The sequence below is a fragment of the Cydia strobilella genome, chromosome 7, assembly GCF_947568885.1.
Source record: "Cydia strobilella chromosome 7, ilCydStro3.1, whole genome shotgun sequence".
NCBI classification, from domain to species: domain Eukaryota; kingdom Metazoa; phylum Arthropoda; class Insecta; order Lepidoptera; family Tortricidae; genus Cydia; species Cydia strobilella.
Window position 1 is genome coordinate 18,903,163 of NC_086047.1, and position 20,285 is coordinate 18,923,447.

Sequence of the window (20,285 nt, forward strand, 5' to 3'; positions counted from 1 at the left end):
CGATATCGGCCTGTCAGTTGTTCGGAACTGTCAAATTTTTGTTCTCTTTTGGCCGGCGGATTGATAGTCAGTGGGCCCCTTAATGCGTAAATCTGGCCTGGATTCAAACCCAGAAATACATAATTATGCATTTAATAATTCGGTCAATTAAGGTATCAGGATTAAATATGGCAACATTTAGTACAGAACACCACGGACTACAGACTTTTTGGGTTCCTGACAATTAGGCCTACCGCGTATGAAATCGTCGCTAGTGGCGCTAGTGTAGCGTGAGGTCTCCGAAATGTCAATGTCCATTGTTAAATACTGTTTTTTATTCTGGGAGGATTACCCGGTGTATCCGATATGTTCCTTGCTTAGAGCATTTCATAACCGGAGTCGTCTTTAAAGCTTACTCTGCCGAAAACCTTGCACAATAGGGTATTTGACTGTATTTTAAAATAAATTATTTTTCACCGTGCATGAAATAAAGCACCAAAAGATTAATAGAGAAACGTAGACAGCAGTTATTTTTAGACACAATTTCTATTTTAAAACCAGTGTGTAACTATAAAGAGTAGGTAATTTGATTGTGACGTCACATGCTAGTGTTTCATATAAATTCCATAGTAGCAAAATGGTTTTGACAGTTCGAAAAAAGAATTTGATTTGACTAATAGTCAAATACCCATTTGCATACTTGTGTATGGACTGACGTTTATACTTTTGACGTGCCCCTCCCCCGCAAAAATCGACAGACTGTTTTGTACAGAAAATGACAGACAAGGCGCCTCCAGTTTCTAATTTAATGCTCTAAGCTTCCTTGTGTCTATGCTCAATCCTGAGCTCAAACTTGTCACAATGTTTCATCATGATGTCAAACTTGATTCGCAACGGGCATGCGAGTTTCTCTGGCGGCACGCTAGATGGCGGTAGTAGTATGTAGCGGCGGAGCAGGTTGGATAAGTTCGTCTTTGCTGACATTATGGCGTAGTTTGCACCTGTAACGGTAGAAATAAGAAAAGTTTATCGTTAGACATTTAGATGTCGGGGCAGAGATAGACCAAGAAGGATATTGTGGAACGACGTTAAGCCCCATACGCACGAGAGCTTAAAAAGCGTTGCGTGTGTGACGCACCCATAAGTAAGAGCGAGAAAGAGATATCGCTTTATCGCTCTTACTAATGGGTGCGTCGCACACGCAACGCTTTTTAAGCTCTCGTGCGAATGGGGCCTAAGACCTACTGCGAACTAGGAGGATATAACCAAACGGAGTAGCCATTAACAGGCGTTCCCCTCTGTTGAAAATAGTCGGCCAATGGTCATACACAATGTATGGACTGACGTTTATCTGACATGGCTATTTTGACGTTACGTATACATTTGACGTTCCCCGTCCCCCGCAAAAATTGGCAGACATTTTTATACAGCAAACTACAGACATGGCGTCTCCGTTGGTTATATCCTCCTAGACTGCGAACCTCTTCGTTCGAATACTTCTTTCTATCTGTTGAATACAGGTAAGAGTGAATAATAGAGAGGCAGATAACGAATTTCCGATTTTTGCTCAGGATGCATTTTATGGCAACTGACGGAAACATCATGCACTAAGCCGTAACGATTGATGGAAAAGAGGGAAAGTCCCTGGCCTAATAGCGCTCAGGACACAATATAGACTACGAAAAAATATCTTTAATCTATAGCACAAAAGCCGCACGATAATTTTATCTTATTTTTGTAATTTATTTATCATAGCTGCAGCAGCTATTGATTTATTTAGAATGAAGTACAAAATGATTAAAGTAAAAAACCGGCTAAGTGCGAGTCGGACTCGCTCACGAAGGGTTTCGTACCATTACGCAAAAAACGGCAAACGTAAGGCAACTTTATTTTATTCTGTTTTTAGTATTTGTTGTTATAGCGGCAACAGAAATACATCATCTGTGAAAATTTCAACTGTCTAGCTATCACGGTTCATGAGATACAGCCTGGTGACAGACGGACGGACAGACAGACAGCGGAGTCTTAGTAATAGGGTCCCGTTTTTACTCTTGGGTACGGAACCCTAAAAAAAGGTTCGTTAGTCAGCTGACAGATGCGACGAAAAGTCATCATTGCGGTGCGTCCCCCAGAAGTGGAGCATGAGCGCTGTGCCCGGCACCAATGTCCCGGTTGGACACAATACGAAGATATACATAGTAAAGTGAAGAGATAGCACTATTGTTTGCAATACGAACCTATGCAGTTCCTTACAGAGTAGCTGAACGGCGCAGGGTGCCTCAAGGGCTGCAGGAAACGCTCGGGCCGAAACTCTTCCACGTCAGAGCCCCAGTTGCGGTGCGTGCCCCAAAAGTGCAGCATGAGCGCTGTGCCCGGCACCAATGTCCCGGTTGGACACAATACGAACATACATAGTAAAGAGTGACAGAAAGCACTATTGTTTGCAATACGAACCTATGCAGTTCCTTACAGAGTAGCTGAACGGCGCGTACTGCGCGGGGTGCCTCAAGGGCTGCAGGAAGCGCTCGGGCCGAAACTCTTCCACGTCAGCGCCCCAGTACTTCACGTTACGGTGCGTGCCCCAGAAGTGCAGCATGAGCGCTGTGCCCGGAACCAATGTTGTCCCGTTTGCTGCATTTGAGGACACACATTTGAGGGTCTAATCTTAATAGTTCTACAGATATTCGGGTGACTGAGTGACCCGTTGACCACGAACGCTGTAATAGGTTCGAAACGTCAGGATGTATTATAATTTAAATATACACGATATAATCCGTTTTCATCGCGGTAACCGAAGACAATATTATCTACATATATTATTAAGTATACAATTTTAAAATATGAATATTTTTATGTTATTTGTATAGTTTTTATTAGTTTTTTTTTCTTGTGTAATTTAACATTTATATTTATGTAATTGTTTTTTGTAATTTTGGGTTAATTTTATTGTTTGTAAAAATTTACATGTAAAAGTGCCCCTGTGGCCTATTTGCTGAATAAATGTTTGATGTATGTTACTTTCAATGTTTCTGAGACCATGCATGCTTTAAATAGTTTAAATTATAAATTGGTCATAAACGTTTTGTATGATTTAGCGATTTTGAGTCTTGCTTGTAGACATTATACAATAAATTGTAGCCTAATAATCATGCTGGCAACTTTTAAACGTGTCAAATCTTCTAATTAAACTGTATGATGAAAGCCACAGGAAAGTCCACAGGAAAGACGCTCGTTTTCCAGTTTGAATCAAATGCTACAATACTTTAAAGAAGTGGCTAATAGGAGGTTTCATAATTTTGTCTAGTAACTACCTTGTTTATGCCATTATTTAAATAATGTCCAATTTAAAACCAAAACCGCCCCTTTTTGAATTCCCCTCGCAAGTAATTATTAACCTATACGGCACCTTAAAAAAAATAAAGCAACCGCAAAACACCGTACCTAGTAAAAAGTCGTTAGAACAATGTTTAAAGGTCCAACTGATTATATGTGCCAATTTCAACCAAACGGGTACTTATTGTCGGTTGTCAATAAGGCGCTATTTCCATAAAGCTTCAATTTGAAATCAATCTTATTTAAGTTGAAAAACGTCACATATATCGAATCTATCTCGAATCTAATGAATCTATTTGTTTTAATCGCAACTAGTTGAATTGAATGTAGTTGTAATCGCAATCTATGATTGAGATTACAATAGTTATTTGTGCAACAAGAGAGGAAAGTTGGTTTTTCTTGCGTTTTTTTTTGAGGCCCGAGAAACCGAAAGATTCCATAATTGAATCACGAGCGAAGCGAGTGATTCTAAGTTAGAATCTTGAGCGTAGCGAGGGACTCAAAAACACGAGATGTAAAATAACTTTGCTCTCGTGTTGCACACATAATTTTTCACCTCAGTAGTGAGAACACATTAAAGGTTAAAATGTATTTCGAATTACACAGAATAAACAGAAAAAAAAGTATTATAATATGTACCATACCATACGATACGATACGAGCTGATACGATACGACACGATATGACACGACACGACACGACACGACACGACACGATACGATACCATACCATACCAAACCATACCATACCATACCATACCATACCATACCATACCATACCATACCATACCAAACCATACCATATCATACCATAAAAAAAATGTAATAAAAGTATGAAGTTCATGGCCTTCACTAAATTAAAAAGCTACATTGTTTCACTCCCTGGAGTGAGGAAAGTGCGACTTTCCTCACTCCAGGGAGTGACGAAAGTAGGCTTGTTCGAGCTGCTGAGGTGAAAATTCAATATTATACATACGTAATACGACGGTCTCGTTAACATCTCTAACGACGGCCGGCGCTGGTGGGTACAGGCGCAGAGTTTCCTTAATCACGGCTTCGAGGTACTTCAGCTTTGGTAGATCTTGCCATGTCACTGGCCTGTCGGAGTCGCCGAAAACTTCCTTCAGTCTAGTGAAGAAAAAAAAACTAAGTGCGCACTCTTTTTTTTTTGTTTTTTTTTTAATCTTTATATTATGTTATGTAGTTTAGATTTATTGGAACCGTAAATTACAGTTTACACCAATGCGTTACATAGATTCAACACTTAACTAAACTACTAATTAAAACTAGCCTAAATCTACGATGGCTAAATGGGGCCTTTCCTGTAATCAGCGCAACTCATGTAAGCGGGCCAACCATACTTAAAGTGTTGCTCCCACCTCCCACGCCCAATACAAAGTTATCCCACCGGCGATGCTCACAGCATCGGACTATTACTGAGGTTAATAAAGAGGTAATGAGCTCATTGAATTTGAATTTCAAATTCAAAATCAATGAGCTTTTGATCCCACCAGTGATGCTCATGGCCACACAGAGAAGATTACGTGATCCCACTGGTGATGCTCATGGCCACACAGAGAAAATTACGTGATCCCACTGGTGATGCTCATGGCCACACAGAAAAGATTATGTGATCCCACCGGTGATGCTCGTGGCCACACAGAGAAGATTACGTGATTCCACTGGTGATGCTCATGGCCACACAGAGAAGATTACGTGATTCCACTGGTGATGCTCATGGCCACACAGAGAAAATTACGTGATCCCACTGGTGAAGCTCATGGCCACACAGAGAAGATTACGTGATTCCACTGGTGATGTTCATGGCCACACAGAGAAAATTACATGATCCCACCGGTGATGCTCATGGCCACACAAAGAAGATTACGTGATTCCACTGGTGATGCTCATGGCCACACAGAGAAGACTACATGATCCCACCGGTGATGCTCATGGCCACACAGAGAAGATTACGTGATCCCACCGGTGATGCTCATGGCAGCCAACGTGTTAAACTGGCAATGGACGGCTTACAATAACCAGCGTGTAAAATTAGATTATGCTAACTCTACTTAGATTTTGCGGACACGGAAAGTCGAAACATGAAAATATACCTACTGTTTTAGTGGCACCTCGAAGTCGCTGCAGACGTGTCTTTGCTAAACTTATAGGTAGGTTACCTACTCCCTATATTTGAGTACTTATATGAAACGTACTCATCATACACTTTCTCGTATATCCTGGGATATCTGGACAGCATGAGAGCACTAAACGCAGCAGTATCATACCAACAGCTGACGTGCGGACACTACAGACAGTATCTCGGATCCTCGCGAAGCACGAAATCTCGATACAAACAGTTGCGTCTCTAGTGTTGTGTTGATAAATTGTCACACACGCTTACTCATTATAAACCTTCTCTTGGATCCTGGGATATCTGGACAGCAGAAGTGCAGTATACGCAGTACCAATGCCGACATGTCAGTAATTGACAGTATCTCCTCGCGAAGTTCGGTGTTCGAATAACTTTGTAAGTGGTTTCTATTGTTGTTTTATTCAATCTATAGTTGCCTTTCTGTCAAGGAAAAGCGAGAAAAAGATGGATGCATTGTACGAGATGACATGAAATGAACGCAAGTGAATGATGAGATGACGGGCGATAGAGAGGTTATAGAAGAAGACGTGTTGCGCCGACTTCAAGTGAATGGGATAAGGGCAAGCGAATGATGATTTGCGTCTCAGTTGTAGGTATTTAGGAAAGTTTGTAGATAGTCACACTTACTCATCGTACACCTTCTCCTGCACCCTGGGATGTCTGGACAGCATGAGAGCAGTAAACGCAGTACCAACAGCCGAAGTGTCTGTGCCAGCGGACACTATTGATAGTACCTCTTCGCGAAGCTCGACGTCCGAATATCGGGCTTGTCCGGAGGGTTCGATCATCATGTCAAGGAAGGTTTTACGTTCTGTTAAACATGTACTTATTTGATATCGGTTTTGATCCAGATAAAATGAGTTCTAAATTCAAATTTACATCCCAATCGTACCCTCTAGCTTCCCAGACATCAAAAATTTAAATTAGAATGGAATGGGATCTATTTTTATAGGTTATAGGCCTCTAGGCGGGTAGAGGAATCTAGAGGATACGACTTTTGTACTAATATAGTTGTATTGGGACAACATATATCGAACTGTCTTTTAATATCTGGGACATAAAAACCAGAGGCGTATTTAAAAATTTGGCGCCCCGGGCCATTGGGTCCCTGCCGCCCCCCATGACCCATGAAGCACCCATGAAGTAAACACAAAACATAATTTTTTCTTAGTGCCTTTCTGCAGAGCTTGGAATCGAACCTATAGCCAATTGTGAGCGAGGCCGACAGCCGAGCTCTGCATAAGGGTGCCGGCCTGGAGCGTCCGATTGCGGTGTGCTGCCCTTTGAGGCTGAAGGCCGAACTGCAGAAGAAAGCGCTTAAAGCACTGGTCATGTCTAAGGGAGGCTGAAGGCTACGAATATGATTAAAGTTTTCTGCGGGCCCAAGAGACTTAAAGGGCGAGCTTCAGTGGAGCTGAGCTGGGACAAAAACCTATGTCCAAGTAGACGAGCTCTGCATAGTGCTAAAGTCCCGCCCCGATCGTCCAATTGCGGCGCTCTTCCGTGCAAAACCAAAGGTCGATGTGGGAAAATATCAATGTTGGGATTGGAACAATGACCAAGTGACACGTGACACCAAAGGCCGAGCTATGCAAGGCCGAAAACCGAGCTGGAGGAGGGGAGAGTTTGGAATTGGCTTGGAGCTTGGAACTAATGTGATCTCGGCTCTCCTGCTACTCGACCTTTGGCGTTCGCTCAAATAAAAGCGAAGGCGCGACTTGCTGGAAATGCTGGAATGCTTCGGGTCTTCTGGAAGGCGCGACTTTTAAGCTTTTCAGGGCTCGCAACCTGACCTTTTAGTCCGCCATTCTTATTATGACCGAAACGTCAGCGAAGGTCTCCATTTTAACTCGGGCATTTTGTTTTTGTATGTCCATGTGTTTTCCTCTACAGGTCGCAAATCTTAACCGATTCTCGTGAAATTTTGTGACCAGATTCTATGATTAAATAGATTTTTTTGTCGATCCAGTTTTAGGAAATTTTTCAAAATGCGTAAATTGGCATAAAGGACTTAGGGTCTCCCCAGATATATCGACGCGAATTGAGCAAAAGCCGATAGGAAAAAGCTTTATGTCCGCGCAATAGGAGCGAAAAAGCAGGCGCCGGCCGATGCGAACCGAGCCGAATGACGACTTTTTCGCTGTTATTGCGCAGACATAAAGCTTTTTGCTATCGGATTTTGGCGATTCCGCGTCGACATACGTGGGGAACCCTTAATCGCCAAAAGCTTCTATATGGCGCTTAAGACCATTGTGAGTTTACTGTGATAACGACTCAACGAACTAAGTATTTTTCTATTTTACATTTTCTAAGCTTATTAATATATATAGTGTACGGTTTCCGGTTGACGTCGGCAACAGCGTCTGGACGCTGTGCGCCACAGAGGTACGGACGTCGTACACGATATAGCGGCTGCTGACGTAATGCCCGACACCTAGACGTCGCTCACGGCGTTTATGCCGTCAAGCATGCAGCGCTAAAAAGCATTAAATGGAGCCTAGTAAAGCGACGTCACAGGGCGACATCATGAGAATTCGACGACAATCCGACGTGGGTAAAGAAGGTAGAAGGCAAAGGGGTGCAAACGCACTGTAAAAATTGTAATGTCTACTGGAAGTAGACAACGAATAAGACAAGTAGTTAGTTACTTAGTTTAAATTAAATTATGTCTAGTACCACTATAGTACCAGTAACACCACAAAAAAAAAATTCGGGCGCCACACTGAGGCACCCAAAACTGAAAGCAACTGAAAGGCAGCGGTGGCCTGCGCCGCCCCCCCGCAGCCTGCCGCCCCGGGCCATGGCCCCCTTGGCCCTAGGGTAAATACGCCCATGATAAAAACAAGCAATACTAAGTCGTGTATTTATTTACGAACATTATCACACACGTTTCTGTCTTTACGTTTGGATGATAAATCTAAAATATCTGGTTGTTTATTAGTATTCACCACGAATTAATAAACTAGTGGATGTGAAATGACTCCTATTTAGTATGAAAACCAGTGTCGCTAAACTCACACATTCATAGCCACGTTAAAATACGTCACACACTTACAAAATTGCTCTGATTCGTAGCAACTTTCCATACCAAAAAGTTATTACCGGTGGACATTTCTCGAACGAATATCAACTGTAGGCTACATGAGTGACGGTTTAAAATATAATGTCAAAGCTATATGACATACGACTCTTTTATTATCTCATTCATCTCACAAAAGCTCGCTCAACGTTCACCTAATACAACTACTCAACACCAGATGGCGTTATTTTATATAATTTTAAAATCACTACTTATTACAGGCGAGAAAAGGGCTAAAAAACCAGTATAAGTAAGGTCTAATTACGCATGGTTTGTTACGGATCTCACGGTCACGTTACACTGGTGTTTTCGAGACCTCTACACGCCTGCGAGTAGCTAACCGTTGGAACTTCTTTCCATTCGACGATATAGGGAGGGGACAGTGTAATCGGAGTGTTTTATCGATATTTGTGTGTTCAGTTAGGTATTGATATTTCATTACCGTATGTTTTAACACATTTAGATGATACTTTATTTATGATTATAATATAGGTAGTGATAATCGTGATTGTATGAAAAATAATATGTAGTACAGTACAACAAATATCTAACTAGAAATTTGTTTCTTATTAATTGACCAACTAGGTTGTTAATGTGAACATTAAATATATCTTAAAGTCAAACAGATAAAATCATAGTTCTTTAAAGGTCTATTAACTCGATATTGCTGTTATTTTGTGATCACAAATCTGCAATTACTTACATAGGTAAGTATTCGTCTTTAACAATATATTTACTTGTAGCAGCATTTAAGGCCAATCTAGACGGGACAACCTGATTAAATTGTCAAATTAATTGTATGGTGTGAAAGCATACATGAAACTGGCTCATCGATCCCACTTGATTTGATTGTAAGATTGTGACCTATCAAATCAGGAAGGGGAGCGGCAAAATTCCAATATTTGACGCTAGTTTGCGTGGTACGGAACACTTTTTATTAATTAAGTGAGCCCGAATGTCACTAATAATTACTAAATTAGTAACTAAGTTTTAGGCGTGTGGACGCTAGATGAGATGTATGGCAATTTTATCCCCAGAAATCTTTCTCTAAGAAATGCTCCTAGCAAATGGTGCTATATTTTTGCGGAAACTAATTTTCTTGCCCAGTAGCATTGATCCATTTATTTTTAATATCGGCATCTTGTGGTAACCTACAATAATTAATAATAAAGAAATAGAAAATATAAAACGTTTATTCATGGCACATTGCATGCATTGTACGCATAAGTGCATTAAGTACCTAGTCTAATTATATTAACGATGAAAATATGATGGGTGTAAAAAACAAAAACGTATGTAAAGGATGAAATGACCCCGACTTAACTTAGTGCTTGATGACCAGTGCTGCCATATTTACTAAGACATTGATTATCCCAAATAATAATTAGAAACGTGTCTAAAATAATAATTTATTACCGAACTACCAAACATCAAACTTGAAATATCGTAACTTTAACTTTATCGATATAAATATCGACATTGCGCAGCATCTGAGTAGCGAAGTTATTTGACATTTAGGATAGCGAATATTCCAGATAAACGTAAAGAATAGTGACAAAGGATTGTGAACTCTAAGTTCTAACTGATAAAATATAGATTTACTTAACGAACATTCGTAAATAATGCAAAAGAAACAGATTTTTCGTATTTATCGGATTATATTTAAATAAATAACCACCGGTGATAGGAAATACCTCCACGTGAAAGATTTTTTAAACCGCTGTGATTTCTGCAGCTTAATACTGCACAATACGGCTTTTTAAATTTAATTATCAATTTTTGTTAGACGAGCGTACGTACGACGTGAATGTCATTCGAGCATGAAGTTTACACAACAACTGAGCATAGTCTGTGCATAAAGTGAGTCGGTCGCTACTAACTGTCGGATAGACGGGAACGCCTACTTGCCATCTCCATCCTACTCCGTGGTATTCACAGACCTCAACTAGTTGAAACACTTCGTTAAAACTATGTCTAAAGTAAAGCCTGACCAGAAATATATGATCATTGTCAAGAGGGCGCTGTTATTCTCATGTATAGGGTGAAAAAAATAGTTCCAGTGAAATTCCGCAACATGGCGCGTGATCATATATTCCTGGTCAGGCTTTAATTTGGGAGGCAAAAACGTTCTGATATTGACCCAAACACGAAACTAATAGCGCCATTTTAAATTTACTACTCGCGCCAATCTTTCCTTTTTACACGAATTGCGAAAATTGTTAGCCAGGCTGCTAGTTATGTTTAGGTATGTTTATTTATTATTTCATCAATTGCCTTTCCTCTAAATTTCAAGACAGTAGTGAACATATAGTCAATTGATCATTTATTTTACTGAATGGAATAATCAATTAACTAAATCTTACCATCACTCACCATCAGGTGGGATCGTGGTCAAACGCCTGCCTATTCATCATAAAAAAAAACTATTTTTAATTTACTTACCATTCTCAACCAACCCGCTTGCTAGTTGTTTTCTTTTAGCACGTAATGTCTGAAACACCAATATTACAATTACAAAATACAAAAATACAAAATATCTTTATTCAGTATTATAAAAGACATATATATGCTTACATTTTTATACAACTACATAGTTTAGTGACCAGGTCACTAGGCGCAGTACAGTTAAGTGACCAACCGACGTCCCTAAGTCTTAGAATAAGGTCTACAATTGGTCAGTCAACTGCACTGTCCAGTAAAGATAACAACAAAATAATATAGGTACTTAACCATTCTATGAATAAAGTAAGCTACATCAACAGATGTACACCCCGGAACACCCCGTACTAGTATTATACGTATAGATTGTAGCAGTACCAGTGTTGGACACTTAATTTACGCTGACATGCTTTAGTAATGGACACTTCGGTCCATTACTGGTGTATATAATTGTATGTTAATTCAAAGACCATACGGTTATAGATTCATTTTTGCAATAGAAATGCATTCCATTTAGTAGTAAATATGTAATTTGTACTAGTATTAGCAGCCGGGCTAGCACATGATTGGCGCGAGAGTATCTCGCCGCGACATAGACTACCCGTCCCTCTTTAATTCATACAGCTAGCAAAAGACGGGTAGTCTATCTCGCGGCGAGATACTGTCGCGCCAATCATGTGCTCGGCCTACTGGGGTGCGAAACTCCAAACTCAGCTCCGTTCGGCTCAGCATTGATCCGAGCAATTATTAGGGTTGACACAGCTTGACGTCCCTTTGCGTGCACGACCACAGATAAGATAATGACTTGAATTTTGACAACCCTAAATAGCCGAAAGGGATAGTGCCATATATTAGAAAGGAACAATTACAGACAAGACAACAGAAATTCGACCCTGAACCGCTGTCAGATCGGTTTTGTAGGAAGTTTACTTTTTGTACGGCAGTACTATTATTTATTCTGTGGTATTAGGACAGTGGGACGCTAGAGGTTAAAATATGAATTATAACAACTTGGAAATGGAATGTGTGGCTTATTCTTAAATTAAATTACATCAGAGGCCAGTAAATATTATTTTGTAGCGTTTAAAACGCTCGTTGAATCCCTAAAACCCACAAAAAGTGACCAACCTCATCAAAAAAGCCATGAATTGTTTTTTTTGTATCTTCAAAAAGCTTATAGAGTGACGTTAGTCTGAAGACCCAATCCCAGTACAACCAGGGTGACAGCATCCGCTGGGCAATGACCTGAGCGCAGGCATCGAAGGCGGTGATAAAATCGTGATGTAGGTGCTTCTGAGCATTTAATTCAATGCCGAGAACTGTCTCTGAAATTATACAAATAAAAAAATATAGGGACCTAAAACCAAAGCGTTAACCTTTTGGACACTAATGACGGATATATCGGCACCGCAGGTCCGACGCCAAAGACCGATTAATCCGTCAAATACCACAGAGCAACATAGACCTACGTGCATGTGCATAAAGTTGAATTTCAGTTTTGACACTTCATTCATTCATTATTCTGAAACCTTTGCAGAATCTCGAAGTTGTCACTGGCCGTTCCCCAGAGTTCAATCCCGTATGTCCATATGGGTTTTATAATGCATTATACACTTGTATTTTATTAGTTAGAGTAAAGGTGATTAAAAAAAGGGATGAGTAGGTATAGTTTTTTCTGCTTATTTACTGACAAATTGGGTTTGCCGAACTTACCGCAAATAGAGTCAAAAGTGTAAGTTGTGACATAGTCCCAAAAGGAAAAGTCGCCACGGCCCGCTCTCTCGCGCAGCTTCTCAGTCATAATAACGCTCTGCTTGTCGAATATCGGCACGAAATTCTGCAGATTCTTCATGTTGAATGTTGGAGCCATGACTTTGCGACGAGGACGCCAAATTTTAACTGTAAGTAAATTTAGTCAGGGGTAAGAGAAACGTAGTTTATTTTGCTCGGAGCAAGAGAAACGTAGAGTATAGTCCTTCTACGTAAATAATTTAAGTTAATTTTATTTAAGCATTACTTTTATTTTTAGTATTATCATTTAATTTTGTTTTTAATATTATCTTTAAGTATTTCTAACTGCACACATCTTTGGACACAAATCTAATTATTAATTTAAAAAAAATGGATGTGTTTTTTTTTAAGTAGTCACACTACTATATATAAATTATAAACCAAGAATTTATAAACTGAAATAGATGTCATGTATTAAAGAAAAAGTGACAAAGCCCTCCAGTGGTGAAGGCCGGATTCGAACCGGCGTCTTTAGCAATCCGGGCTAACGCCTTGAACCCCTAGGCCACCCCGCCACAAATGGGGGACATCTATTTCATGCAGTTTATTATTTCTGTTTATTTTCCCTACAAGTGTTTCTCTAGCCACATAGTTAATCTTATCCCACCTAACATTATATGCATTTTAAAGTGAGATCCAATCAAAGGATGAACTTTAAAGTGTAACTTATTTGTATCCTTTCGCCTGACACTTTTAGCTATCTTACTGCTAAGAGGGACAGAGAAACTGTAATGTACTGTATTTACCTCAGTAAATCATACGACATAATAGTACATTTCGATGCTAGTGCGGAAAGTATAGGAAACGTAAACATGTACATTGACACTTCACACCAAAGCAAATGCAATCTATCGTTCTCGTACGTTTTCTTGTGCATAGTAGGTTCTGCCATCTAGTGGGCTACATCGGAAGCATAAACTTCACATTTACGCCTCGCGCCAAAAATCTGACGGCTCTTGTGCTGCCCTCTACAGTTTATGCACGCTCCCTATCCCTCTTAGCAGTGTCCTGAAAAAGGATGGATGTATGGATGGATGGAACGCCAAGAAACTTGTAGGAATTAGTAGGAAAATAAAAAAATCTAATAAATTAACTCACGTAATGGGACCTACTGTCTATAATAATCTGCCACAAAACATTATTGACGCGCCAAGTTTGTGCAGTTTTAAGCATCGCTTAAAAAAGTGGCTCGTCGAACGCTCGTTCTACACCTATGGGGAATTCGTTGCACACAAGGTCAGTGCCTAGCATTGTAGTCAAGAAAAAAAAAAACCTCTATAATTATAATAAATTTAATATAATTTTTGTGACATGTGAATTGACTTTTGTTTTCTTTTTTTGTTTTTTGATATTTATTTCTAATTTCGACCATGATTTACTTTATTTAATTTTTTGTTTTTGTTACACCTAATTGTATATTTATTGTTTAGACATTAATTTTAAGTTTTATCTCGATTTATATTTTAACTGTATTGTAATTATAAGTTTTTGACATGTAAATTGGTTTTATGAATAAAATGATTATGATTATGATTATGATTATGGAATTAGGCTGTGCCGAAAATATAGTGTCTCAAAAAGGACGCATGATTTGAATTGACACTTTTTTTTTCGTTACAATACATTTGTATATAAAATCTTGAAATACATAAAATAGGGTTATTTGTGGAATAATACGTCAGGCAAATGTCCTCCTAGGCTTTGCTGGCACATACGCACTCTTTTGTCAAAATTTTCTATGACCATTTTGCATAGCTGCGGCTGAATTTCTCCGATGCAGCGTCGAATTTCCTCTTTTAAAGCATGAGTGGTTGTGGGCTCATTGGCATAGACTTTAGACTTTAAATAACCCTAAAAAGAAGTCTAAAGGCGTTAAATCGCAACATCTAGGGGGCCAATTCTGATCACCGAATCGAGAGATCACACGACTAGGAATTTTCGAACCGTACCCGCCAAACTTTTATTATTATAAAATATTGTTCAATAATAAAAACGCGTTGATCTTTCGTATAACCCGCCATTTTTACAAACCCTAAACATTCAGCTGTCAAATAGTTTTTTTTTAGGGTTGCCAGCACTAAAATACAAAAATGGCGGCAAATTGAAATCTTGCGTCCTTTTTGGGACTTCCTTTATTTACCTGGAGCGAATATGAGGCCGTCTCCAAGCACGAGCCGAACGAACTTCATCATGTCGTCATCCTTCTCAAGGCACGTCTTCGCCACCACCTCCAACACCTCGGGATCTGTGATTACTGACAACAAATGCATTGCATGTGAAAATATTAGATAATATAGTAAAATTAATAATACTAGTGGCTCTGTGAGCTGTGTAGCTGTTAGTTGTCAAGCCGATCCCAGACTACAGGGCGGACACACTATACATCAAAAATCACTTGCGTTTCTATGTGTGAACGGCACGTCTGTACACGCGGCATGCGTTATTGTGTGATGTGTGAGTAATTTGCTTAAAAACAGTACTGAGTGGTCGGCAAAAGGTCGTCAATCTGGTGTCGCGGGGCGAGGTAATTCGAATCGGGGCGGGGCGGTGCGTGGCCGTTCTGTATGATGATACTATTTACTTATTCTGTGCCCACGCTCTCATGAGCTGTGGCAAAAAATGCCGGGATAACGCGAGGAAGGAGGCTCTGTGAGCTGTAGGCCTCGCGATAAGCTTAGAAAATGTAAATTGTAAAATACTTAGTTCATTGAGTCATTACAGTAATTAGTCATTATCACAGTGAACTCACAATATTATTAGTCTTAAGCGCCATAGGTCCTAATGGTCAAACATCAAACATTTATTCAGCAAATAGGCCACAGGGGCACAATTTTTACAAGCAATAAAATTAACCAAAAATTTAAAAAAACAATTACAAATATTGAATCAATGAAATATTAGATACTTTGTTCCAGTATCCAGTCTCTATGTGTCGAATTACACAAAAATCCTGGCAGCGACAACGATTTTGACATTAACAACAGCGAGGCAGTAATGTCGTGCTGCAACACTGCTGCCGACTGCATTACTTCCGCAAATGGCAAAAACCTGGGCAGCAACGTCGATATAGATTTTGTGGCAGTAATGCACTCTGCAGTATTGTCAACATTGTACTGCTGCAGTCGAATGCATTATTACTGCAGGACATTTCAAAATGTGTTAAACTAGTACGTTAAACATAAAATAATAATAAGTGACGGTACTCGCTTCGGACGGTGCCAACCCTAGCGGTAGCCACGCCCATTCGAAAGAGCTCGATCCAATCGGCAACGTTTAGGCACGTTCGGTATTGAGACATATTTCAAAATATTTAGATGAGTAAGTACGGTTTTTACTCACTATTATTTTTAGTCGCTTTTGGCGACATGTTTCGGATTCTTTGGGAATCCTTCCTCATGCACGAGTGTCCGCGGCGGTTGTACGTCGTGCGTCGTGCACTGCCCGCGCCGCCCGCCTCCGCCGGCAGTGCACGACGTACAACCGCCGCGGACACTCGTGCCTGAGGAAGGATTCCCAAAGAATCCGAAACATGTCGCCAAAAGCGACTAAAAATAATAGTGAGTAAAAACCGTACTGATCTAAATACGTTCGGTATACCTAAACAGGGGTTTTGTTATACAGTGAACCTTATGTACGTAGTACTATTATCTATTCTGTGGCGAAAGTACATAGATGTATTCTTACCGGAGTACAATTTTGGTCCCAGCCAAAAACAACCGATACCACCATGTTGTAGTGATGCTTTTCCTAGGTTATTTAAGGAGTTCATTCGATCTGTAACGGTAAAAATTAAATTATTCAAAATATATGAACGAAACTTAAGACCCTAAGCATTTAATAGAAAAAGTTTGTACACTGTTAAAGCCTCATTTTTTTATAACTTCCACTACTGCGCAAGACTGGTGTCTACGTTAAATTGTTTATAAATAAAATATACTTATTACAAAGTTTTGATACTATTTCCCATTATTGGTTCATCGTCCATTATGGGGGTTTATAATTATAACCTTAAAGGCCCTCCACACTCATGCGTGAATCACGGCGCGAAGCCGCGAACGCGAGTGTGGAGTCTAGTTCGCTAATCAGCGAAATCGACTCCACACTCGCGTTCGCGGCTTCGCGTCGCGTAGTCTGGAGCGCGCTTTAGGTACAAACACTTTCAGGAATCTTTAGGCAAATGCAGTTGTAGATTAGAGGTTTAAGACCAAGATAAGTCTGCGACGATTTAGACGCACATTTAGACACACGCAGTGCAAGTGTTATTTTAAACGTTAAACTTCTACGAAATAATGACGTATAAATAATAACACTTGCATTGCGTACCTATGCTGTCAAAATCGTTGCAGACTTATCTTGGTCTAACTCTACTAGCTATAGGCACGGCATTATGAAGTGTATAGACGCAATCATAATGCCAGGATTACACATGTAAGTTTTACTTACACCGTAAGTAGGGACAAAGCTATTTGCTAGAATGAGATAACGATATTCATATCTCATTCTGTAGTATAGCTGTGTCCCTACTTAAGTAAGTAAAACTTACAAGTGTGATCCTGGCCTTATGTAAGCAATTACTTTCATATGCATGTTGTGTTTGCCAGTTATTGGGTGAATACTGGAACAATCTGTTTTTATTGTCACGTTTTCAATAAGTTTAAATATGATTTACACCTGTTGGCAAACCTTAATAAAATAAAATAAAAATTAAATAAAATCAACAAGTTTTCGATTATAGGGATGGATGGCAAATGGGGTTGGCCGGTCGAAATAATTAGCAGATGGCGCCTGCATAGCTTGCCCTGTCAATCCCTAGAATTGTGTCAAATTTTTGTTTTTTTAATGCCCTAGATGCAAGCCCTTTAAGCCAAATCTCATAGAAAAAGGGGCAAGGTATGATGGCGCATCTCTGCAAACCTTTGACAGTTGCCAACCCCATTTTAGACACATTTCATTAACTAACCAAGACTTAATATTTTAATTTATGAACGTTAAATTTAAGTTCCAAATAAATTAAATTCACATACTTAAACAGTTTTTTTTACTACCTACTTCTACAATAAAATAAGAGTAAGGGGTCATCCATTAATGAGGGCTAACGTGGCTAACGCGTATGAATTCGCCGCTAGGGGCGCTAGTGTAGATGGTGGTCTTTTCCATAGTTCGAAATGTCAAATGTCACTTGTCACTTCAATGACTGACAGCTGTTCTTTAGTCTTTTGGACCACCATCAACAGAGGCGCCAACTGGTGAGCAAAAAAACTGAAAAAAACGATAGCCCTCATTACATCACACGTTTAGGGGGGGGAGGGGGTCAAGAAAATGTGACATGTTGTGACAAGGGGGAGGGGGGAGTCACAAACTTTGTGACGTCACTTTAACTCATTTAAATTATTATATTCGTTGTACAGTTAAATAACAAAGTTTTTGGATGGATAATCGTTTTTAATCGTTTAAGTTTCTTTCCTAATCTGTTTTGGGTTATAAAATAACTAATATATATTTCTTTTTTTGTCAGAAATATTTTAATAAAATGTTAATAATACCAAAGATAGATATAACTCCGTAATAGATGGATACAGTCTAAGGAAAAAACGTGCCTCGAAAATCAAGAAAATTTGATTCTCGTTCAGAGGGCGCTACTAGTTTTGGCCTACAGTCGTACAGATGGCGTTGACGGTTTCGTTTGTTATTTAACAATTTTAACGCATATCAGTGAAAGAACATGGGTCAAAATCATAAAAATTATTAATGCAAATAAAAAAAATAATTTATCTATATTTAAATACATTCTATCGTATTTTTATAAATCTTCATTTTTAGTTTTAAAGTGTGTCGACAGATGGCAGTGAATTTACTGGGGTTACAAAATTTACTTACTCTATGATAATACTTAAATCGATTTGCCGATGTCATAAAAAAAGTATGACGCCACACCAGGGGGGAGGGGTTTGTGACAAGGAGGGGGGAGGGGTAAAAAAAACCTCGAAATTGTGACGTGTGACGTAATTAATGAAATTGGATTGGATTCATGGATGAACACTAAGTAAGAGATGTTATTACCTTCATCTGTACCCTTAAATATGTACCCATGGCCGATGAGAGGATAGCTGGGTAGTCCTAAGGGATAAGCATCGTAGAGTTTGTAGAATCCTCTCCTCTGCCGTCGGTACAGCACTACGGCGAAAGCGGCGCTCGCGAACAGTAACCACCAAAACATGGCGGGCAGGAATCTGAGCTAAAGTAGAGGCAAAAATCTATCATATTGCTATTTTTTTGCAGGCATGTGAAATGAGACTCATATAAACAATGATTGTATCATCATCACGACCATACGAATGTATCCTTACCTAAAAGCCTACTATGGCTATTTTCACTCTTCACTCCATACTAATACCTAAAAGGTGTCGATCTCTGGGCGGCGTCAGCCGGTTTTTTAACTATTGTATCTGAACCTACATTAAACTAATTACAGACCTAGATATACCTTATCCTATTGTAAGTGCAAAGTTTCAGAGCAATAATACAGATGAATATACTATAGTTGATAATGTCATATTTCTATCATCCTTGCTAAACTTTAAAATTGTATAAGTAACAGCGATCTGACCATCTGTATCTGTTTTTAACTTGTGTTCACAACCAACCTTTGCTGCATTGCTAGAACTGGCGGTGGTTTATTCCCTGATCCCTATAAGACAGGTTTACCTAGTTTAGGGCTCAGGACACTATTCCTAGGCTGTCTAACAATAGAATAGAATACTCCTAAAAATGTAATTCAAAAGGTAATCACGGTCTATATCCCGGTCAATATAAGTCTAGTGAAACTAACCGTGAATCATTCAAAACTCACAAATAAATCATTTTTCATTTTCATTTTTTCATTTTCAATGTAGCTAGTCGTTTTAAAATGAGCGCGTATAACTACGTTTGTATGGAGAACCGAGCTTGCCGAGGACTCTTAAATATTTAACCAATCATAATTGTAATTAAAAAAAAAAATCAAAAAAAAAAAACAAAAATGTTTAATTTCTTTAACAATATCTCATCATCTTAAAAATTAGTGGTTGGAACCTCCTTTTAAGCTTTAAAAGCCTGTGCCAGGAGGTACCGCCCTTCCTTATCTGGAGAATATAGTGCGTGCTACATTTATGAGTAGGTATTTATGGTAGGTAAATATTACATTAAGATTTACTTACAGTTACAAATGTTACAATAAAAATGCTGAGAAGCTTTATACAAGACATGCAAAAGGTATGTACATATAATTAGAAAAATAAACAGATGTAAAATCCCTCGTGTGTGTGTGTGTGTAATTATTTATACTACCAGGCTAGGCAGGTAGTAGTAGGTAGGATACAATTGAAAATTTACAACAAATTACTTACCTTGCCCTCTTGTGGATAAAATTCGTGTGGTGAAAACTATTGTTTTACAAGGGGACAAAGTGTTTAACTCCTCGTGCTAACGCTAATATTGATACCCGAATAAGTGAAAGAAGCCAAAATTGAGC

The 20,285-nt window shown here is 39.2% G+C and overlaps 1 protein-coding gene and 1 non-coding gene across 2 annotated transcripts; both read right to left on the reverse strand.

The window, feature by feature from the left end:
* Positions 1–56: 56 nt before the first annotated feature.
* LOC134742659 (cytochrome P450 4C1-like) lies at positions 57–19,015 on the reverse strand. The gene is made up of 10 exons (XM_063675845.1): positions 18,836–19,015; positions 16,460–16,549; positions 14,916–15,029; positions 12,698–12,883; positions 12,113–12,309; positions 10,988–11,036; positions 6,094–6,277; positions 4,288–4,439; positions 2,434–2,610; positions 57–980 (listed from the first exon to the last, which is right to left on the reverse strand). The coding sequence occupies exons 1-10, from the start codon at positions 18,990–18,992 to the stop codon at positions 793–795; spliced, it is 1,494 nt and encodes a 497-aa protein (XP_063531915.1). The 5' UTR covers positions 18,993–19,015; the 3' UTR covers positions 57–792.
* Trnas-gga (transfer RNA serine (anticodon GGA)) lies at positions 13,218–13,290 on the reverse strand. Its single transcript has one exon. It is a non-coding gene; the product is annotated as a tRNA-Ser (tRNA).
* Positions 19,016–20,285: the final 1,270 nt, after the last annotated feature.

Excerpts from the sequence above, each read along its gene's own strand:
- LOC134742659 (XM_063675845.1), bottom strand. The coding sequence starts at position 18,992 with ATGTTTTGGTGGTTACTGTTCGCGAGCGCCGCTTTCGCCGTAGTGCTG. Across the intron at positions 12,310-12,697 it reads CACTTTTGACTCTATTTGCG|AGACAGTTCTCGGCATTGAA; the intron begins GTAAGTTCGGCA and ends GTATAATTTCAG. Across the intron at positions 11,037-12,112 it reads TTCATGGCTTTTTTGATGAG|ACATTACGTGCTAAAAGAAA; the intron begins GTTGGTCACTTT and ends TTGGTGTTTCAG.